Source organism: Arvicola amphibius, chromosome 8 (assembly GCF_903992535.2).
Source record: "Arvicola amphibius chromosome 8, mArvAmp1.2, whole genome shotgun sequence".
In the NCBI taxonomy this organism is placed as follows: domain Eukaryota; kingdom Metazoa; phylum Chordata; class Mammalia; order Rodentia; family Cricetidae; genus Arvicola; species Arvicola amphibius.
Window position 1 is genome coordinate 23,613,346 of NC_052054.1, and position 22,529 is coordinate 23,635,874.

Below are 22,529 nucleotides of genomic sequence, written 5' to 3' on the forward strand. Positions count from 1 at the left end.
CATTTCTGTTTGTGAAACTGTTAGTTCCATTTTGTGACTGTTGTTCTCCTTCCCGTTTTTGTTACCTAGGCTCCCATCCAGCCTCAGAATACCCTGAAGGTTCCTATTCTAGCAGAGACTGCAAACTAGTGGAATTGTCAGTGTGACTCAGAGGACTTGAAAACATCACTTCTGCTTCCCACAGTATTAGCAAACTTGTCTACAGTTGTAGACAACAGAGGCTCTGGAACCCTGGGGTTCCCTCTATCTGGCAGTGTGTGAGCTGGACGGCAGTTCCTTCAGATGACGCACTCTTGCAGATCCATTAATACATCTCTCCCAGCTCCTCCACTGCCCCTCCCTACACTCCCAGCTTTACACATCTTTAGCATTTATTGTCAGGTACGGTAGTTACCTCGTAGTAGCCTGTCTTTCTCCCTTCTACAACTTATGCAATATCTACAAGCATCAGGACAAAAGTCATTGAACTTGTCTGTCTGTCTACATACTGATTTCTACAGCTTCTTCATTAATCTTAAATGTATGTAACTAGCCCAAATTTGCTTCTGATGAATATCCGATAATGTGGTTATTTCCACTATGAAGTCACAAATACAACTAGCTTCTCCTCTACCCAATTAACGTCATTCATTGAAGACTGGTTGTCTGTGGGAGTCATTTTTAGTACCCCATCCGATCTTTGGCCATTCCCATCATATTCAACTCATTTTGCTTTTAGGAAATATCATGTTCTCTATCTCCACATTTCTCTCTAAGATTCCTCTAATCCCCTAACACGTCTCTATGTTTTTAACCACATTCTTCTGTGTTTTCCTCATGTAGCACTCAGATCAATCTTCTAAAATATAAACCCATTTATAGCAATCTTTTCAGTGGCTTCTCCATGCACTGGCTATAAGAGTCTTTCCTATTTAGTTCACAACTACCCAGGCTTCTTAGCCTTCCTGTGCACTTTACTCACTATGCAGCTTTCTGTCCCAGGCCTGCATGTGCTGCTAGCTCTTGCTCTTTCTACTTTTTCTTCTGCTTATTTACTTCTACTCATTCCTTATGGGGTACACCAAATATTAATTTCTCACAACGGTTTTCCTGACCTATTCAATCTAAAACTAAATAATTTACTCAAAAATATTTTCTATAATTTATAGTTACATATTTATATTTATAAAACATTTTCTCACCTATAAACATGCTGATATCACCAAAGGCAGTCTACTATCTGCTCTCTGTACCGTGTATCTGGTTTTGTTATAGCACAATGTAGCAGCTTAACAACATCTTCCATCTGATGAATGTGTGCTCACAGAAATTATCATGTTCTTCAATAATGTAGTAGAGTTGCTTGGCTATGAATGCATTATTCAGGTTAGGAAGTTTTCTATAGTACTGATTATATAGTTATAGAGAACAATTTGAAATTTCCAAAGTTTGATGATTGAACTTTTTGGGGGATAGGGGACTTTTGAAACAGGGTATACCATTCCCAGACCTAGGCTAGTTGGTCTAGACTAGTGAGTGCTGTATAATCCAGGCAGGTCTTAAACTTGTGGTAACTCTCTTGCTTCAGCCTCCCAGGTACTGGAATTATAGCATGAGCCACGACACCAGACTAGCAGTTTCTGACCTCCAGAAATATCATTAGCATATGGATTACTGTTTTTCCCCTCTCTTTCACTGTCTTTAATAAAAACAAAACAAAGCAAAAATGTCAAAGCACTAAGTTTCCATTAGAGTTATGTTTTCAAAATCCCATACAAACTGGGACTGATAGCATACAAACACTAAATTATCTAATTTAAGAATCTTCAGGTTTACATGTCCACTTGAATCTCATTATCTACAAATGATATTATTTGAAAATGTTCGATATCCTACTCTCCAGCTATAAAATTAGTTATTACTTATTTTACATATAATTAGTTACTATGAGAATTTCTGTAGTTTAATAAACACTTGCTATTAAGACTTTAAATTAGAAATCAAAGAGATGTAAAGTAAGCTGTGCATTCCATCTTCCTCTTGGAGCTAATCATTCAGCTATGCACACAGGAAATATATCAGCTACAACAAGCAGAAAAAAATAAACCCATCTCATTAAATGTTTCCCATTAAAAGGAAAACATTTAAACTGGGGGCTGGCTTACAGTTTCAGAGGTTCAGTCCATTATCATCATGATGGGGAACAAGGCAGCATGTAGACAGATGTGGTGCTGGAGCTGAGAGTGCTACATCTTGCAGGCAACAGGAAATTAACAGTCACACTGTGGGAAGCTTGAGCAAATGAGACCTTGTTGAAGGAAGTATGACAAGGCCACACCTACTTCAAAAAAAATCACCTTCTAATAGTGCTACTTCCTTTGGGGACCATTTTCATTCAAACAACCATAAATTCAGAAAGAAAAACAGGATGCTCAGAGATCCCTGGGAGTATAAATGGTATTTTGGTTTGCTCTTTGAAGACAAACATCATGTGAAAAAAAGGAGAAAAGGGCAAGACCAGGCAAGTAGAAAGAAAGGTCTATGTAGTCAGACAGGCGGAAATAAATAAAAGTTAAGATAAATAGAAAATCAAATCTGTTCTGGATAAGAGGAATATGGGTGAGTTGGATAAGAGAAATCCAAAGCAGAGTCCTAAGTTTTAGCTAACAACTTTTTATCACTCTCCAGGTTATAAAGCACTTTTCTACTCTTTCCTATTTGGTTCTCTATAATCACCTTGAAGTGCAAGCAAGTCATATTTTAGTTCCTCCAAGACCCAGAGACATTAAGGAACCAAGTGAACAAAAACACCTTCCACATTTATGATTCTCCTTCAGTCTCTGCCATGCCATTTCCTGCATGCTATTTCCTCATGCTGTTTTCCTTTCTCTACCATGGTCATCTTGTGGTCAAATGTCTCCTCTTTTTCAAGGCTCAGCTCAAATATTTACTCCCAAATAGCCCCCTTGGCTTGCAGGAAGTTAATAATTATTTGTCATTTCCTCAAGGCAGGCACTATGCTAACTGCTGAGGGAGACAGAATGAAGAAGATAGCACAAACATTACATACAGTCCAACATGAAGGCCAGCCAGTAACTGCCATCTCTAAATGTGAGCCTTTCATCCAAAGTGTGGCTCTTATCTTCTGCTGGAGAATAAACCACACACTTAACCACCAAGAAACAAGAGTGAAAGGCCTGGGTCCCACAAGATCCTTGGTGGGCATGCTTTCAATGGCCTGAAAGATTTCCACCATTTCCATGTAGTGGATTCAAGGAAATAAGCACCTAACACCTGGATATTTGTAGAGACCTGATTCAAACCACAGCAGTAAGATATTACTGCCTCATTCTTTTAAATTAGGGTTGATTGATCTCATCATTACAGAGCTATCAATAGTTATGAGATTTTAGCAGTAAAATCAGGCACACTATTTAGTAATGTTTTGGTAAGGTACAATGATCATGACACAACTTCTAATTCAGATGGAAATACATGAACCAAGGGGAAAAGACTTTAAAAGGTCAATTACATAATGTGTATTTAGAATGTATCTAATAAAAAGAGGATACTTCTGCAAACAAATGAACTGCATCTTTATATACGTTAATCTTGTCTGTTTTGTGGTAGAGTTGTATTATGACTGTATAAGATTCACTCCTAGTTTCAAATTGTGAGATGTTTAAACCATCCTGGGCATCTTTCCTAAGTATGTAAAGTTTTAAGAAAATATTGGTTTAAGTGAAAGAGGGCTTATATTAGTAAACATGAAACAAAAGTTTCCCACAGCAAATAAAGAAAAATTTGTTTTTAGTCCCTATTTTCCACAACCCTGGCATGAATAATATGTAGCAGAAATTTCTAACAGTTTTAACTTGAGTTAATGGACATTTGAATGCTGCTGTAAAAAGAAAGAATGTTTGATGATGCAAAGTATTTTAAGAGGAAAATTTCAAGATGTCAATATTTGTGAAATCCATTCACTCTTTTTTGGCTGATTAAGACATCCTTTCTGGGAAACAGGAATTGTAAAAGGAGCTTTTACTTTTGTCCCTGGCCCCAAGTTCCTGTTTTCTAAGTGAACTGATGAAAATCACTGACAATGGCAAATCTGACCTGGTAGAGTCAGCAGCGGACATGGAGATTTCCACTGAGTTCTCAGTTTGTCACCTGTGTCACCCTCATTGTGACTGGACTGCCATGAAAACACACAGCTGGATTAGGTGTTCTCAACCCAAGTGCACATGATAATGAAAGGAGATTTGATGTGGGATTCCCCTTTGTATGCTGTGATTACCATTAATGAATAAAGAAACTGCTTTGGACCTATAGCAGGGCAAAACTTAGCTAGGCAGGGAAAACTAAACTGAATGCTGGGAGAAAGAAGGGCAGAGTCAGAGAGAAGCCATGGAGCCACCTCCAGAGACAGACATGCTGAAACCTTGCTGGTAGGCCACAAGCCTCATGGTAAAATATGAAATAATGGAGATGGGTTAATTCTATATGTAAGAGCTAGCTAGCAATAAACATAAGTGGTTGACCAAGCAATGATTTAATTAATACAGTTTCTGTGTTATTTTGGGGAGGCTGAGCATCCAGGAACTAACAAGTAGCCTTACCACAACAGATTGGCACCCAATATGGCTAACTAAAAATCGACTTAAAACCTGAGAAAGCTTAAAAAGGAATCCTAGACACAAAAGAACAAAATTAAGCATGGTTTGGTAGTGGCATTTTCTTGGGTGGGTTCTGTTTGCTGGAAGCAAGCAGAGGCATGGCTCCTTTAAGAGAGGTTTTCCTGATTCAGCAGTAGCAGAAAAAAAGCTGTGCTGGTTTTGAAAAAGTAGGGGCTTCTTGGTTCGCCAGCACAAAAGCTTCTGGCTCTTTCAGGAGGTCTGGCCAAGGAGCGTTTAGATGGGTTTTGTGAGCAGAGTGCTACAACTTGCTTAATGGCACGATACAGACCTGCTGTATACTGGGAACTGGGGCAATATACACAGCTTACAGAGGTGGTGAATGGACTTCCACCATGTTGGACTGTGCAGAGCAAGCAGGAAGAACCATATATACCCCAGTAAAGCTGCAGCTTAAGTTTTTAAGAAGTTCTTAGCATTTTAAGAAGCTTTCCCGGCCAGTAAAGAATTATAAATACACAATAAAGACAAATTCAGACATAAAAGATCTCTAAATGAGACACAGTGTATTTAATAAATGTATGTCAGCGTGGGAAAGAGAAGAAAAAGAGTACAGAGAGTTATAAAAATAAGTAAATGGTTTATAAAAATAAATAAAACAAAGTCTTTAAAGAGAGTAAACTTGTAGAAAAAGTAATAGAGTAAGAAAAATAAGCCACATAAAGATGAAATATACACAGAGAATCTGGATTATGTATTATTGTGTTTTCTTTGAATTTTTTTGACTGAAGTAATTAAGTACCAGGAGACATTTCATTGTGTGGGCTGCTAAGCTAAATCAACACACACACACACACACACACACACACACACACACACACACACCTTAAAGGTATCTTAATTTCAAAATATGGATCTAAGGATATGTTGCTTTGGAAAAGAGGTTTTGTTTCCACGGAGGATGAGAACCTGTGCATTCATTCCAAGCTAATGTGGTTTGAAGGAATAAGACCCCCTGGAAGGTCGCTTTGAACACTCTTCAAAAAATTACTTTGCCCAATAAACAGCAGGAAGCAGTTTGAAGAGAAATACACCCATATTCTCAAATACTGTTTATAAATATTTCTTTACATTTATAGGGGGATATGCTATAGAGATTTGCACTGGTATGGATTTTGGTTTATTGATACAAATTTAAATTAAGGTAAATTTGTTACATATATATATATTTCTGCTCTTAAGATATTGTGCTTGTACAGCTCTTCAAAAATATAATATATAATTAAGAAATATAGCTTACTAGAGAGTTATCTATATTAATCAAGCTTTTAGTCTTGTTAGTTAGGTTTTCTAGATATACAGAGATATATTTCAGTTAGATAGGTATTCTTCAAATCTTACAAAGACCTTCAGAATATGACATTTAAAATGTTTTAAGAGCTTAAGACTTTTCATGACTGTGAGACACATATGCTCCTGACAGCACTAATCTACTTCAAGAGGAAGATGGGTATTGAAGAGGCTGGCTCCTTATGAAGTTTGCTAGCCATTTGGGCAAGAAACTGCTCTTACCTGGACTGCTTGATGGTATGCTGTGTGGACTGAACATGCAAGACCCACAGAGAAATGACTGTTGAACTTGCTTAAACATGAGATGACCCTTTGGGGTTCCTGCTTCATGAAAGAGTCTGCCAGACATTCTGCTGGACACAGAAGAAAGTGACTGACACTGCCAATAGGGTGGAACTGTCTTTTAAATTTCTTGCTTCATGGAAAAGTCTGCTGAATACTATGGGCCTGTAGGCTGAAGATGGATGCCCCAATGTTACAGAAAATTTTGGGTGACTGTCCAGGCAGTGATATGTCTCTGTCATTTCTAGAGTTCTGGAAGTTGCTTACAATGCACTTCCTATTTACATAGGTAACATCATATCCTCCTGGAGTCTTTGGTGAAGTTATAATTACAGTTTTAATTACAGTTTTCCTTAGTTATAATAAAAGATAAAGTAGATATAAATATTATAACTGTAATTCTTGCTTGATACCTAGTTTACTGTATGTAATTTTTCTATGTTAAAGTTAAAACCTTCCTTCTTATTTAAACAGAAATGGGGAGATGATGTGGGATTCCCCTCTGTATGGTGTGATTACCATTAATGAATAAAGAAACTGTTTTGGACCTATATTAGGGAAGGACCTAGCTAGACAGGGAAAACTAAACTGAATGCTGGGAAAAAGAAGGGTGAAGTCAGAGAGAAGCCATGGAGCTGCTGCCAGAGACAGTTATGTTGAAACCTTGCCAGTAGGTCACAAACCTTGTGGTAAAATCTAAAATAACAGAGATGGGTTAATTCTATATGAAACATCTAGCTAGCAATACGTTTAAATGATTGCTAGCTAGCAATTATTTAATTAAAAGTTTATGTGTGATTATTTCAGGGAGCTGGGCAGCCAGGAACCAACAAGTGGCCTTACCACAACAGAGATTTAATTAAAAACAAAAAGAAATTTGTCCTAAACTTGCAGACTTGGAAAGGCTAATATAGCCAGTTTCTGGCACATATGAGATTTCACATTGGGGATAGCCCCAATGACCTGTCTTTGCCTTTTGTTCTTCCTCCTTGACTCTTTGTCTAGATTCAACATTATAAATATTGTCATTAATCACTTTAACTGCTTTCATCTACATTAATAGAGTTTCTGAACACTTCCGTACTCATCCTATACTAAAAGCCACTTTCTACTCACTCTGTACTTCCTGTACCTCGAGACCTCGTTGCATCACTCCCATTGCTTTAAACTCCATTTGTATTTAGTTCACTAGTTCTCCAGGTCGCCTGATTTTCTTTTTACCTCGATGACATTGCAATCAGTCCTTTATACTGGCTTGTTCTTGTTATACAGGCCTGAACTTCCACCAATTAGCTATTTAGTTACCCTCCTTTCTTCATTTAACTTGGATTCTCTGATCTAGGGTGAGGGTTTGAATCAGAATGGGCCCAGAGACTCATATGTAATGTGGGATTTCCTTTTGTATATGTGTTGCTTTTGTTTTGGCCAATGGCATTGGAAATCTGAACAGAGATAGATAAAGAGAGTAGGGGGAGTTGAGACCCCATGTAGCTGCCCAAGGAGAAAGTCACCACTGGGTCCTTACCGGTAGACCATAGCCTCGTGGTGATAAATAGATTAATAGAAATGGGTCAACTTAAGATATAAGAGCTAGCTAGGAATACGCCTAAACTACTGGCCAAACAGTGTTGTAATTAATACAGTTTTTGTGTGATTATTTAAGTCTGGGTGGCTGGGAAATGAATATGTAGTCTCCATTTACACATATGTCTGCTTAGTTCCAAGTTGAAGAACTGCTTGAAAGGGGTAGGAGCTGTGTCCTTGTAGGAGAAGGTGTGCAGATGGGGGTGGGCTTCGAGGTTTCAAAGGCCCAGGCCAGGCCCAATCGTGCACTCTGTGCCTATTGCCTATCGGTCATGATGTAAAGCTCTGAGCTTCAGTTCTAGGAATATGCTTGTCTGCTTCCAGCCATCATAACAATGGACTAACCCTCTGAACTGTGAGCAAGCCCCATTTAAATACTTTCTTTTAAAGTTGCCTTGGTCATGTTGGCTTTTGACAACAACATATAAAAAAGTCCAAAATTTACATCTTTTCAGACTATTTCTAATCTCAAGACTTAGCATACCTAACTCAACATTTCCCTTTTAGGGTTATTAGCCTCCTTCTACCCCATCTTCCATATAGTTTTGTTATTTACAACAATATATGAAGGACAACCACATTTTAAAACCTAGTAAAAAGCATCAGATTGGAGGAAATCTTTTTATTATGGAATATTTTCATTTTAGAATATGTTCCTTGTAGTCCTAAATTAATAAACTTATAATGACCTCATAGACCTCAGAGTTGTAGTTCAACTGACATTAAGCCACTACTATACACTAAATCTATTCCTTCTCAAGTCAATTCTGACGTGTCTTAATGGCAATTCTCCCTTTTTTGTTATTTGCTATTGTTCTAAGGCACTCGTGAGGCTAGGCTAAAACTAGGTTGGCCTGGAACTCATGATCCTCCGGCCTTTGTCTCGAGAGGGCTACGATTAAAGTATGCTCCACAAGTGGCTGCAACACCCTTCTTAACAGCTGCTCAAGACCAAGCTTCCCTCTTAGCATCCAACTACTTAACCACCACTGAAAATTCAGGTCTCAACAAGCAATAGCTCTCATATTGACTATCTAATGTCTACTCTCCCTATTCAATCCTTGTCTACCACCCGGAAAATAGTAATTTAAATAAAGACAATTCTTATAAATTATTCTGAATTCTCCCTCCTCAGTATCTTCTATTTTTCTCACTGTTCTTAATTTCCATTCAGTCACAGAATTTCCCTTGCTACCTCCCAATCATGGATGTGTAGTCAATATTAGCTCCAGAATCATTACAAAACTTGATAAAAAGGATGAATTTCATCTAAAATTGTCTCTTTCTGAACTATGTATGTGATTTTTCTCCCTTATCGCCTTTAAGGATTTGTTAAAATGTTGCCTGATTCTCAGCAAAGCCTTCCTCAAATCAACTTGCTTACTTATTCCTACCTTCAATTTCTCAAGCACAATGATAAAAATGTAGTAGTAAATACTTTTTGTTAAACCTGAATACACATTCTGACTTGGGGTTGAGGATAATGTCGAAGATATATGTAAGATCCCCAAGTAAAAACGAGAAGTGGAAAAAGAAAAAGAAAACCCCTGAGAGGGAATTTACAGCTTTCAGAACATTTTTAAAGCAGTGATAACAAAAGACTAATAATCTCTTAGTGCCTACAGTGCATTTACCTCTGGTCCCTAAAATATGTATGATACCTATTGTTGTATGTTAAGCAACAGACGTCAATATAGTACCAGCAGCAATGAAATATAGTGAGAAATACTTGAGACACAAGCTATATTTTCTCATAATGACTATATTGCGAAGTTCTTCCAATTACTTTTACAGATACTTCCTGAGAGGTTTAGACAAAAGTTTTATAGTTGTAGAATTTTCAAAGCAACCATAATCTCACAAAACAGATTTTAAAGAGAGCAGAATTTACATAAAAAATAATTAAATAATAAGTACCACACATAATTTATCCACTCTATTATCACAGCACTGTTATGTATGTTCAAATTAGCTAAGATTTCCAAATAACATATGGATGTTAAGTATATAATAATATAGTTTCATTAAACTTATGGGAAGGTTTTAATAACAGTATATATTATATTATATACAGGTAGATACATTTTTTCTAGTCAAGATATTCCACATAGCTTGTATTCATTTTTCTCAGATGGAAGGCAATCTCCTACACCACAGACATCAAGATCAGGAGTATTTACACACAGCAGTACTATCTGCTCCACAGCATAACATCGTGTCCACCTGCTGTTACTTCTCCCTAGGCAGAAGATCTAATCTAAGAAGCATGCATTATTTAGTCATATCTAGTAATCACGTCTATTTATTTTCAATCTGATAAAGACTTTTTCCTGAGCCTGACATAAAAACTGCTAGCGTAGTTATAAAGTGTCTATTGATTAGATCTGTTGGATGGTTCTTCATGTTTGGTTCACATCACATATTTTGAACAGCACTGCCAAAAACTATTTAATACTGAATAGGATAATGGTGATGTTGGCTTGCTCCAATACTAGTGATGCCAGGTTTCATAACCTGGTTAAAGAGGTCCATGTGTTTTCCTTATAATTTTATTGTTTCTCTCTTTGAAGCAGTTAATTAATCTGAAGGGAGATAATGAATAGTATTTAATGCTATAAAGAGTTTCTCTGTTCTTCCATTATTTACTCATTTTATTCTATGGCCCCAATGATTTATGAACAGAGGTTATTGTCCACTGTTATCAGACTTGCGCTGATGTCCACACTTTTCTTCTCCATTCTCCTCCTATTCCTTTATTTACTTACTAGTGTATTTAGTTAGAGATAGGGTCTAAACATAGCTTAGGTTGGTCTCCAATTTGACAGCTTCCTACCTCCATGTTCCACATTCAGAATCACAGGTGTGCGCCACCATGTCCAGAGGAAGTTGTTCTTTATACAGACAATGCGGCCCCTTTAAGGTGTCTCCTGTGTCTCTTGATTATGACCACACTATGAATTTTTCTTTTTTCTTTTTGCACAAGAAGGTCTAACCTAATGCAATTCTTTCCTGACCTGAATTATGATTCAGTCATTTTCATAAGAGTACTGGTTTCTGTTATAAAATCGGGTACTGAGGGTGTGCTGTATTAGAATGTGCATTCTGTGTTCTCTGCTACTGGCACTTCATTGTTTTAGATAGTCTTGGTAGAGAGAAATAGGAAATAGGCAGTATGTGCTTTTTACACATATTACATTGTCAATACATATTCTTGAAAACATGCAAATTATATACATAACACAACATATACACATATGCATAAATGTGTATATATAAACCAATGTATTCAGAAGCATGAAGTAACATCCTCTAATTCTGCAACACAATATACTTCTCTCTCTCCTCTTGCATTTAGTTTCTACCACAGTGAAAACCTGCTTCCTTCTGTCTTTACCCATTTGTTCAATCCCAGAGTAGAGCAAGCCACTTTATAACTGCCAACTTACCCCAGATAAGCCTATAAAAAGTTCAATACTGAAATTTTTGCAATAAAGCTGACATATAATTTGTAATATATAAATGTTATGCATATTAATTTTTATTTTGATACAGATGTTGGCCTAAATAATATTCCTCCCAAAATACATATTTCTAACTAATAATGTTCCTTTATAGCCCTTTCCAAATCCATTTTCCTTGCCCTCCTAAAAAAGTCCTTAAAAGTACTTTTCTTTTCTTTCCTGTTTTTTTTTTTTTTTGTATTAGAATGAACTTTTCTATTAGCTACACATTATATACAGGCAAACATGCAAAGCATACCATTTAATTCTTTTGACGAACATTTCTACAAAATGTATCCACATTCTAGGCTACATCACATGTCAATTCTGTATCATACTGAATAACACCACAATTTTGCTTATCAATTTCTGAGATGTAGACATCTCAGTTGTTTTCAGATTTTGCTATTATGAATAAATTTCCAATGAGTAAGCTCTTTTCCTAGACATAAGTTTTTATTTCTCTTGGATAAGTACCAGAAAAGGAAGTGCTGGTAGAAAAGGTGGGAGTATGTTTAATTTTATAAAACCTGCCAATTCTTTCCACTAAGTAGTTACAACATCTAACATTCTCACCAAGCACAGTTGGAATGATCTGGTTTTTCTTCGTTCTAAACATTTCAGGGGCCAGTATCTGTTTGGATGAGGTTAGTGATTGTCAAAGCTACTGGTTTTATTGTATGTTGTGTTTTTCTTTTTTAAATCAGTGACTGAGTAGGTTTTTAAAATCTCTAACTATAGCCGGGCGGTGGTGGCGCACGCCTTTAATCCCAGCACTCGGGAGGCAGAGGCAGGCGGATCTCTGTGAGTTCGAGACCAGCCTAGTCTACAAGAGCTAGCTCCAGGACAGGCTCTAAAGCTGCAGAGAAACCCTGTCTCGAAAAACAAACAAACAAACAAACAAAAAAAAAAAACAAAAAAAAAGCCTAACTATAATTACATATTTTTAAACATTTTGTGCTAAGTATTTCACATAATTTGAAAATCTTGTTATGTGGTATACAGACATTTGTGTCTATACCATTTTCTTCATGAACTGACTCCTGGCTGCTAGGAAAGTCTCATGTAATATGAGACAGTAAAATGTAGAAGCCTACTTTGCTTAGCATTGCTGCTTGGCTTTTGGTGACTTAGTATCTGACATGAATGTCCTTTTGTACACTTTTACTTTAGGAAGGGCTGCTAGTACTCCTGACTGCTGAGCTGTTTCTCCTGCCCCATCTTCATCTTTGTCAAGTGAATATTGGTATTGATAGGATTTTGATAAACATTTTTTATTTCTGCTTTTCTTTTGTTCCATCCTTTTTCTTTTAGCATCTGTATTTACAATTACATTACCTTCTTGTTTCTTTTTCTTTTTTAAGTGATAAGTCAAGTATCTTCCAAAGCATTCCTACCCTATGTGTAAAGTGTTGTTTCATTTGACTTTCAAAATGTAGTTGGAAAAATGACCGTTTTTGCTTCCATTCACACTCCTGACAGACATGATGGTCTGAAGAAACAATACGAGATAAAACAGTAGGAAGCAACACTCTCCTCGTCAGCTGAGACAGGTGCACACTCACCTCATCTGTCAGCTCACCAAATACTGTTATGACATCGATTAAAAGGCTCGCGGTGTAGAAGGACTTGATCATGTTTCTGGAAGAGAACAGGTGCTCAAATTTAAATTAAACAAATACTGAAATGCAGTCAAGTACCTATAAAAATATGTTTAAAAACACTGAAATTAGCGCTTGAAATAAAGTCTATTCCAAGAACACAAATGGGAGCCCATTGCTATTGTCATCATAAAAATCTAACACACTGGACCTAAGTAATTGCTATAAGGTTTTTTTTTTTTTTTTCCATGAAGTTTGATTTAGCAATGTCAACTATTACTGGAATCTATATAAAAGAACAATGTATTTCTACGGTTTTAAATACTATAATAGCGACCAATCAGTCATCTAATTTGGCTAGTACTCTTTCTTGTTTTGTGTATGATTTAATTTTTGAGACAGTGTCTTAGATGTAGCCTCTGTTAGCTTTGAGTTTTTGATGATCTTCTTATCTTGAAATAGCTATGTGCCACCACACCCAGCTAGGCTGGTATGCTTTAAAAATTGACATCATCAGGACAAATCTGTTTTGACTAAAATCAACTCAGATTTTTCACTAACTGTAATGAGTGGCTAGCTGGGACAAATGTACTGAGAAATAAGTCTGACATAAATAGTACTCTTGTAACCTAAAAAATCACTGTACATTACAGTTCCAGAATTTAGAAACCAATACTCAGGTGGACACAAGTATTCAACTGGAAACTAGGTAATTCTGGTAAGAAAGTAGCCAAACTTATAAAAACAATTTTATTTTCCTTCCTCACTTACTTGTGAAACCGTCCCGCTCGATCCTCATTGTCTGCATACAAGAACATTTTCAAAGCATAATTTTCCAAATGGGCACAACCAACTATTTCTTGAGTAACAGCTTCATTATCTCCCAGCTGTTTCTTAAGCTAAAATAAAATCAGACACATAGCTCATGATTTTGGGTTCTCAGAAGGGTCGTTTAAGAAGAATTCTAATAATTACTTTAAATAAATTACTTCACATTCATTTCAATAAAAACTGTAACAGCAAATCTTATAAAATAGCTCTACTACAGCCTCCTGTACTCAAACAAAAGCCCAACTCCCTCACAAGGATGAAAACATAAAGGTACAGTGGAGCTTTCAAGATGAAAACAACCAAAAATAAAAGACAACATTGCCAAGTATCCTGGTGAAGAATCAAATCCATCTAACTATTACCCAGCCACTAACAAGTACCCTAAAATGGAACTAGAAACTTCTCAAGTACATAATTTAAAATTTAACTTTGACCTATTTCAGTTTGCATCAAATATATAAAAATAAAATTATGAGCATCACTGTGTCTGTAATAGTGCCTCTAGAGCAGAGTGTTTAAAGGAGAGCTCACAGCAAACTAGGAGAGGAATAAAGTGACAAATTCATTACCAGATTATATTAACTTAGACACATATAATAGCCCAAGTCAATGCAGTTTACAATTATGCAGATTTTCAGTTTGCATATCCCTCCACTACACAAATAGTAATTTGAAATAGTTTGAAACTGAAGTAGTTTCTCTTTTGCTTGTCTAGAACCATTAAACTGAAATAAAATTATTTTCAGGAACATCAGATTTAGGCAACCATATTACTAAAATTGCTTTTATCAGAGGCTGGCTGGAAAAACAGTTCAGGGTTAGGAGCACTTGTGGCTCTTGCACAGGACATAGGTTTAGTGCCCAGCACCCACACAGTGGTTTACAAAAATCTATCACTTGAGTACCAGGGGTATCTGATGTCCTCTTATGGAATCTCTAGACACTGCACACATGGGGAACACTCACATGCATACAGACTCTCTCTCTCTTTCTCTGTCTCTCTCTCTCTCTTTCTCTGTCTCCCCCCCCCTCACACACACACACACATACACGTGGACTGCCTAAAAGTCAAAGTAAAAATGCTAACAATTAAAACAGAATAATTTAATCTCCAGAAGAGATATACGTAATGTTGGAATTTAAGGTAATTTTGCCTAACCTTACTCTAAATAATAGCAGAAATCCACCTAAATTTCCATATAACACAATTTACTGTGTTTAACCTGTAAGCTGATTTGTAATAGCAGATTTAGTCCTAAAAATTAGTGAAAATAGGCTACTTCTTATGTTCAAGCAAAAGTATCTCATGACATATTTGAATGATTTAAAAGTATAATGCAAACACTGTATCATAGATATGCATAATTGTTGACTTGACCTCACTTGTCGTCAGTGCATGCCTTGTAAAGAACTGAATTCTGCTTAGTCTAAAGCTCTTATCTTAGCTGTTATTAATTAGTACTGAAGAAACAATCTGTGTAAATGTCTGTGACAGGCAGAACTTTACACATTCACCGTGATGTATGAAAGTTACTGTCCATCTTCCACAGCAGCACCGCAAACAACAGCGCTCTAATTCACCTTCTACCCATGCAAGCAGCATTAGAAACCAGGGACTCTGGGTAAGTAGACAGTGACAGTCACAGAGGACACTTAATCTATGGCTGCCAATTACAACTAGGCTGTAAGTTCCACGCTGTTGTAGGCTGTAAGTTCTATGTTGATCTAGCCCTTTGATCTGAATAGTAACTTTGGAATAATAAAGCAAAACAATGAAAACCTTAAAAGGTTCTGGGTTAACATAAATTGTTTAATTTTAGTATGTATTACTTTTGTTTCTTTAAGCCAAATAATTCAAGTGATCCAATTAAAAAAAAAACCCAAAACAGAACAAACAAAACCCCCTCAAACCTCCCAAACACAAAAAAATGCCTTAAAAAAAAACAAAAAACAAACAAACAAAAAAACCAGGAGGCAAGCACACAGCTATCAAACTATCAAAGGAACACTTGGAGCAGATGTTCGACTGTATCTGTCTGCCTTTGAGAGATAAACAAGTGGTCTCGTGTGCTTTTCTGTAGCTGTGGTAAAAACTAAGGAAGGGAAGGGAAGGATTTATTTGGTTTACACTTCCAGGTCACAGACCATCATTAAGGGAAGTCATGGCAGGAACTCAGGGCAGAAATGGTGAATGAATTGTTTATTGGCTTGCTCTCTGGCTTTTAGGTAGCTCTTTCAGTTCAAGCCAACCTGCCTTAGAATGGCATCACCCACAGTGGGCTGAGACCTGCTGCACCAATTACCATGGACATGCCAACAGGCTAATCTGATCAAAGCAATTCTTCAACTGAATTCCCCTCTTCCTAGTGACTCAGATTGCACCAAGTGACAAGATAAACTAACCATCACACCAGGATAGTAGGGCACAGGGTCACTGAGTGGACCTTGATTACTAAGACAAGAAATGGTTGGCATTATATTCTTTATTCAGTGACACTCAATCCAAACAACTCAACTTTCTGTTAATCTACCCACAAATAACCTATAACGTTCCCGCTCCCCACAGTGAAGAGGGAGACATTCTCATCCACCTCTGTCCAGCAGGAGAGGAGTGTGCCCTGCCGTGAAGAGGATAAGCAACTGGAACACCTCCTTCATGATTCCTTCCACCAAATATCCCACTTTATTCCAGTAGGAGCCATTTAAGAATTCCTTGATCAGTAAACCAGACGACCATGTGAAGGAAAGTAAGAAAGGATGAGCAGAAAGCCATCAAGAATAATGCATATGCAATGATAACTGAGCCTACTTTACACCTGGAACTCCCCTGCATTCAGTATTAAGAGTTTTCTTCAGGTATAACGATATTGCTAAGTGTTGCCAGGGGAAGGGCTGAAATGACAGAAGACACATGCACAAAAACACAAAATGAAATGCCATCTAAACCAGTCAGATAGTAAGTTATTAGTGTTAACTTACAGCTTCTAACTGATCCATTAGCTTTGATAAAAATTTACGACACTCAGGAGTTTTACTATCAATCTTCATTCCGGTTTGCATAGCATATAAGCGACCTACACAAAAAAGAAAAATAAGTTGCTTTTAAATTTCTATACATTTAAAAAGTATCCACCAGTTATTTAATTATATCCATGATTATAAACTTTATAGCATCCATTCATGAGGATAAATTCCATTTGTTAGGATAAAACTGGATGGGGGAACAGTTTTAATCGTTGATAAAGTGTCCACAACCATTTTCTGATCAACCTTAGCTGCTCTATAATCTGGTATTTTCCTTGTTCCATGACATCGATCTCATGGTCCTTGTGTCTGGACTTCCATGATTGTTGCTCTTGAGGTAAGTAAGTACTGCTGACTGAACACCAGGAGTGTGTGCTTACTGCAGGCTCCTCCCAACTCCCAGAGACTCAAGAGCCTTTGCAACATATTTTGAGTAGAATACCTAGTCATTCTGCTAAGCACACAAATTAAGGAAACACCATTATTGTTCCCACCAAGTGGTTTGTGGACAGTCTTATTCTTCGCAGCCTTGGACTTAACAGCTAAGCATGTCTTTTCCTACATGCCTTTTCCAGAACATCGAGAAAGTTGAGGAGTATCTGTCAGTTCTCTAAACAACACAAGGTTTCACATTCTTGAGAGTTCTTGTCTAATGCTTCCCCTGTTGAAACACGCAACAGCACTGCTTTCTCGGCTCTAGGCTTCACCTTTGGTTTGGTTTCCTGGCTTTTTAAATGCTATCTTGTGAGATGGGAAGCAGCTGAACTTTTTTACTTTAAAAATTTTAAGAGACTGAGTATTTAAAATATTTTTACCTAGTAAGAAATTCAGAGCGTACATAAATTTAAAATAAAATTACATTTATTCTGTATTTTACCACAAAAATCTCACCTAAACAATGCAAGAGAACCAGTATGCTAACACCTTTTCCAAGGAAGGCCTTCTTTGCTGTCAAAAGGATGTACAATTTAACTTGTGAGTCAAAGCATTAAAGTAAAAAAGACAAGACAAGACAAGACAAAATACAACCCATGTAAAGAATGCCCAAGATGTGCCAGATTAGTGGTGCTCATAGTCAACCTGGGCAAGGATGCCAATAGAGGCTTGAGCTAAGATTTATAAGAACTGCTCCAGTCATTTCAATGTATGCTCGTCCTTTAAATAAATACACCTCTTTAAAGACTAATAAAAGCATCTGCGATAAACCGAACTAAAAACTAAAGCGAAGACCTCCTTAACAACAGTTTTCCATTGCCGAGAACTAGAAATGTTTATGGTGGTGACTACGGGATGAACACACACACACACACACACACACACAAAACTATGTAACGCCCCCTTCTGCAAACTCAGCACATCCTGGAGATGGCAGTACTAGTGTTTTCACAGTATACGTGGGTTCTTCCAGCACACGCACGCACACTGGGGCAATTCTCAACTGCTATAATTGGTCCTGTGTTATGGCACCTCCTAGTGGATGAATTCACAAATTGGGAAAGAGGGAACCAAGAGGTAGCATTTCAAGTGCCATTTCTGAGAGCTACTTTAAGGTGTGCTTTAAAACAAAGTACCACTATATAATTACTTCTATAATTATAATCTATGCAAGAGCTGTATCTGTTAAACTCACAAAAGCTGATATTAAACAAAAACTTGTGTCAATCTGGGGATTGAAAGTAGCATCTTGCTGCATTTCCTAATGATATTACATATTTCCTAGATATATTGGTACTCTACTTTATGGATTAGGACAGCTATCAAAATTAAAATCTTCTACTAAACTGATTTTCTTTGTAACAAACTGGTTTGAAGAACTTTTTTTTTTTTTTTGTTTTCTTGAAGGTGGGGAGGAAGAGGTGGGGATTAAAACAGGGGCCTAATGCTAAATTAACACAATACTAATGAACTATAATCCCAGTCTTAGTTCTTTACTTGAGATCAGACAGAATTCTTTCTTATTCAAAGACCCATCTAGCCCATATTGCTTCATAATCAGCACCTACCAGTGTTCCCTTGGTTCCCCTGCTCTGTCCTAACCCAAACTTGTTATCACTTCAGGAGATCAGGATTGCAGTCCTCAGATAATAATTATTTTTATTCCCTCAGAGTCCACCTATCTTGGGACTTACAAGTTACCTCTATGAGTTCTGCTGTTATCTAATTTGTAATGTTTCCCCAGAATCTTCTCAACTCTTTCAGGCTGCTCATGTCCTCTGACACCCAATGCTATCATATCTGCAATGGCCTGTGGATCTCAGGGTCTATCCTTGACCATCTCACACACTTCTGAAACTTTCTTGATTACATGCCTATTACTGTAGCAGAGACTGCTAGGTGCCTTCCCATATGCCTGTTTCCCATCTTTTTGCTATGGAGACATGTATACAGTCAAAGACTATATTTTGCAACATTCAAAACAAAAGTATGGCCTGTACAATAACCAAGACTAACACCTCAGAGCCAGAAATGCTGGGAGAGACGACAGCAAAGTCTCCTTACAGCCATAACGTCAGGGAAGGATCTCACCTTCTTCATTTCTTCCTTGCCATGTAGAATACTACTACTACTTGGTAACTCAACTCTAGTATTCACCTTGGAGTATATGCAACCTTCACAATTCTAGCTCTGAAACTCCTTGAACTTGGGATCCTGTAATTTCATAGAGATGTACACTGGCAGGTGTACTGTTAGCAAGCCTCTATTTTAATCAAGGGAGCATATCCTTATTTTACTTGGCTCATTAGTTCAGGTTTCTTTCTGCAATAAACAAGATAATCTAAATCTAATATAAACAGAGACAAACTTACTGACCTCTAAAGCATTATGTGTTCTGCTCACACTGCCATTCCACAAATGAATTACCATCACAAGCTAATGTGAAGCTGAAGTTGTCTATCAAGCACAACTCGTGAATGCAATACTCTGTTCTTCTAATGTTTAACTATATGCACAACTACAGGCTTCCAGTTCATTAGCACCTTTTCAATTTAAATTATAATCTGTCTTCTTTCAGCTATCTCTGTAACCAGATTAAATTTTACAATGTATTTTTCTTTTGGCTTTTTGAGATAAGAGTATTGCTCTGACTCTCAGACTGGCCTGGAACTCACTATGCAGCCTAATGCTAGTTTTAAGCCTGCAGGTATTTGCTGTGCTTCAGCCTCCTAACTGCTGGGGCTAGAGAGCCATGTCACCATGCCTGTAGTGGTGACTTGAATAAGAATCTTCTCATAGGCTCAAAGATTTTAAGATGTACACCTCAGTTGGTGGATTGTTTGGGAAGACTAAGAGGTGTAGCCTTGTTGGAGTTGCGGCCTTATTGGAGGAAGTATGTCACTGGGAGCAGGCTCTGATTTCAAAAGCCAATAACATTCCTAACTTTTCTCTCTGCCTCTAACTTGCTGATAAGATGTAAGCTCTCAGATACTGCTTCATTACCATGCCTACCTATTTGCTGCCACCACCGCTATCACCACCACCACCACCACCACCACCACGATGGTCACAGATTCTCCCTCTGAAAATGTTAAGTAAGCTCCCAATTAAATGCTTTTTTAAAAAAATAAGTTTTTTGGTCATGGTGTCTTTTCATAGCAATAGAACAGTAACTCAGATATCTGTCTACAATATACTTTTCTATGTGACCATCATATGTGACTATACTTCTACCTGTAAATCTTTTTATTACAGCCCCCTGGCAAAAACATACTCAAATATATATTTAACTACCCCCTTTCTCTATATTTGTAGGAAAGCAGCATAGACTGCTGGCAAACTGTCATGACTGTTAATCTCAAATAAACTTAAAATGTACTTTCCCCAAATGCCAAGCTTTATTTTAAACACATTTTAATCTCTTTAAAACATGGACATCTACAAATACACACAAAATTTAGCACACATTAATTAACTGATCACTGCGGAGATACCGGTCAGTATAAGATGATAATGTGTGGCAAGATAACATGACAGTTTCACTTCTGTGTGCCTTTTCTAATCTTCTCTCATAGTATGGACAGCGGACATTACCTTAGGTCACCATTCAAGGACAACAGTTAGCGATTTAGACCAACTTGGAGAACAAGTGACTATCTGACACAGTTAAAGCCCAGGTAGAGAAGGAGTGACGTTGATTCCTAGACTTACCTTGTCTTCTAATAACAGCCCCAAGGAAACGAGTGGAAAATTAAGTCAGCACTTTCTTGCTACCATACATGATTTATTGTCATGTGAAAGATTTAAGGACCTTATTTAGCTTCTGTTATTTACAATATATAGAAAAATGTGCATCCATTTCCTCTGAAGGAAAGATACAATATATATAGAGAAATGTTTATCTGTTTCCTCTGAAGGAAAAATAATATTGTTTATACTTCAGCACTATCATCCAGATTCTCATTCTTCAGGAACACTAGAAACACAGTATCATAATATTTATGGACATGACCTAAACTGTGCCCCCTTCATTTGTGTGTCTGTCTGTCTGTCTGTCTGTATGTCTGTCTGTCTATCATCTATCTATCTATCTATCTATCTATCTATCTATCTATCTATCTATCTACCTACCTATCTATCTATCTATTACTCTGTATTGTAAAGACATTATTATATAGTAAGATCCTTAACATAACAATTAGATCCTCTCAAATTCTGAATTGACACTTCTGTACTGGTTATGTGTTGTGAGATATATGATCACACTGTGAACTCTGAGTGTGTATTTGCATTAATTAAACACAATCAATCTTGGATCAGGAGGTGGAACCAGCAACTAGTTGACAGAAAGTAATCATAGAAAGTCAGAGGGAGGTTGGAAAACAGAGAGATGCGCAGAAAGTAGTAGGGAGGGACTTTGAGTGTGGTGGTCCTTTTGGTTTTAGAGGTAGAAGAGACTCTGAGACACCAATGAAGAGGGGAGGTCAGCTAGTTGCTCCTCAACCTCTCTGAGCTAGCATGTTTTCACCCCAGCCTCTTTCTGTACTGGTGAACAGAATGATAGAGATTTAGTTAAAAACTACATTTGGTGGTGGCAGCAGGAGGTAGGTCTGGTGGGATTTAGAAGTCCTGCCCAGCTACTGCCTGAGAAGTTAGCCAATAACTGAGGAGCCACAGTTGCTGGCTGAAACAGCAGTAGATTCAGGTTCAGGCACAGCAGGTGATAAACCACTTATGTGGCTTACAATTTGAAGTTTGTAAAGTGTAATAGAAGATACATTCTTTAATACTAATAAAAATAAGACCTTTAAACTCTTTATGAAAATTAAAAAAATATCTGCAGCCATGTGGGAGGAAAAAAAGGACCAGTTTCACGCAGAGCTATTTGACACAAGCAATTCATTGTAGAGACAGAAATATGAACGTTAATCTGTAACACAGGTAGAACAAATGCATGTGTAGCTAAAGTTGCCAACAAGAAAATATTTCATATTGGAATTTCTTTATTGGATGGATAGTTTTTATTTTTTTGAGATTATAATATAATTACACCATTTTCCCACTTCCCTGTGCACCTCCATCCCAGCTCTTTTTCAAATTTATGGTCTCTTTTTGTTTGTTTTCATGAATAAATATTATTTGATGATGAGTAATAAGGTATGTTTGCAAAAGGATTAAGTACTTTCCAAACTAACTTTAATTTAATGTGAGGCATTCAGGAGACAAACATTCACTAATCATGAAGGTATGCATTATTCAAAGTTCCACAGACTCTGAAAATAAATGTTCTAACAGGTCTTGCTTATCCA

The 22,529-nt window shown here is 37.1% G+C and overlaps 1 protein-coding gene across 4 annotated transcripts in view; it reads right to left on the bottom strand.

Moving 5' to 3' along the window:
• Positions 1-22,529, bottom strand: part of Vta1 (vesicle trafficking 1) — a 49,014-nt gene that overhangs the window by 14,736 nt on the left and 11,749 nt on the right. For 2 of the 4 annotated variants that reach the window (XM_038340353.1, XM_038340354.1), the window contains 3 exons: positions 16,741-16,835; positions 13,702-13,829; positions 12,895-12,970 (listed from right to left, as the gene is read on the bottom strand). In XM_038340353.1, the coding sequence (XP_038196281.1) occupies positions 12,895-12,970; positions 13,702-13,829; positions 16,741-16,835 (299 nt within the window). Of the gene's footprint in view, positions 1-12,894; positions 12,971-13,701; positions 13,830-16,740; positions 16,836-17,676; positions 17,734-22,529 lie in introns of all 4 variants that reach the window. The other 2 variants (XM_038340352.1, XM_038340355.1) reach the window with 2 other exon arrangements.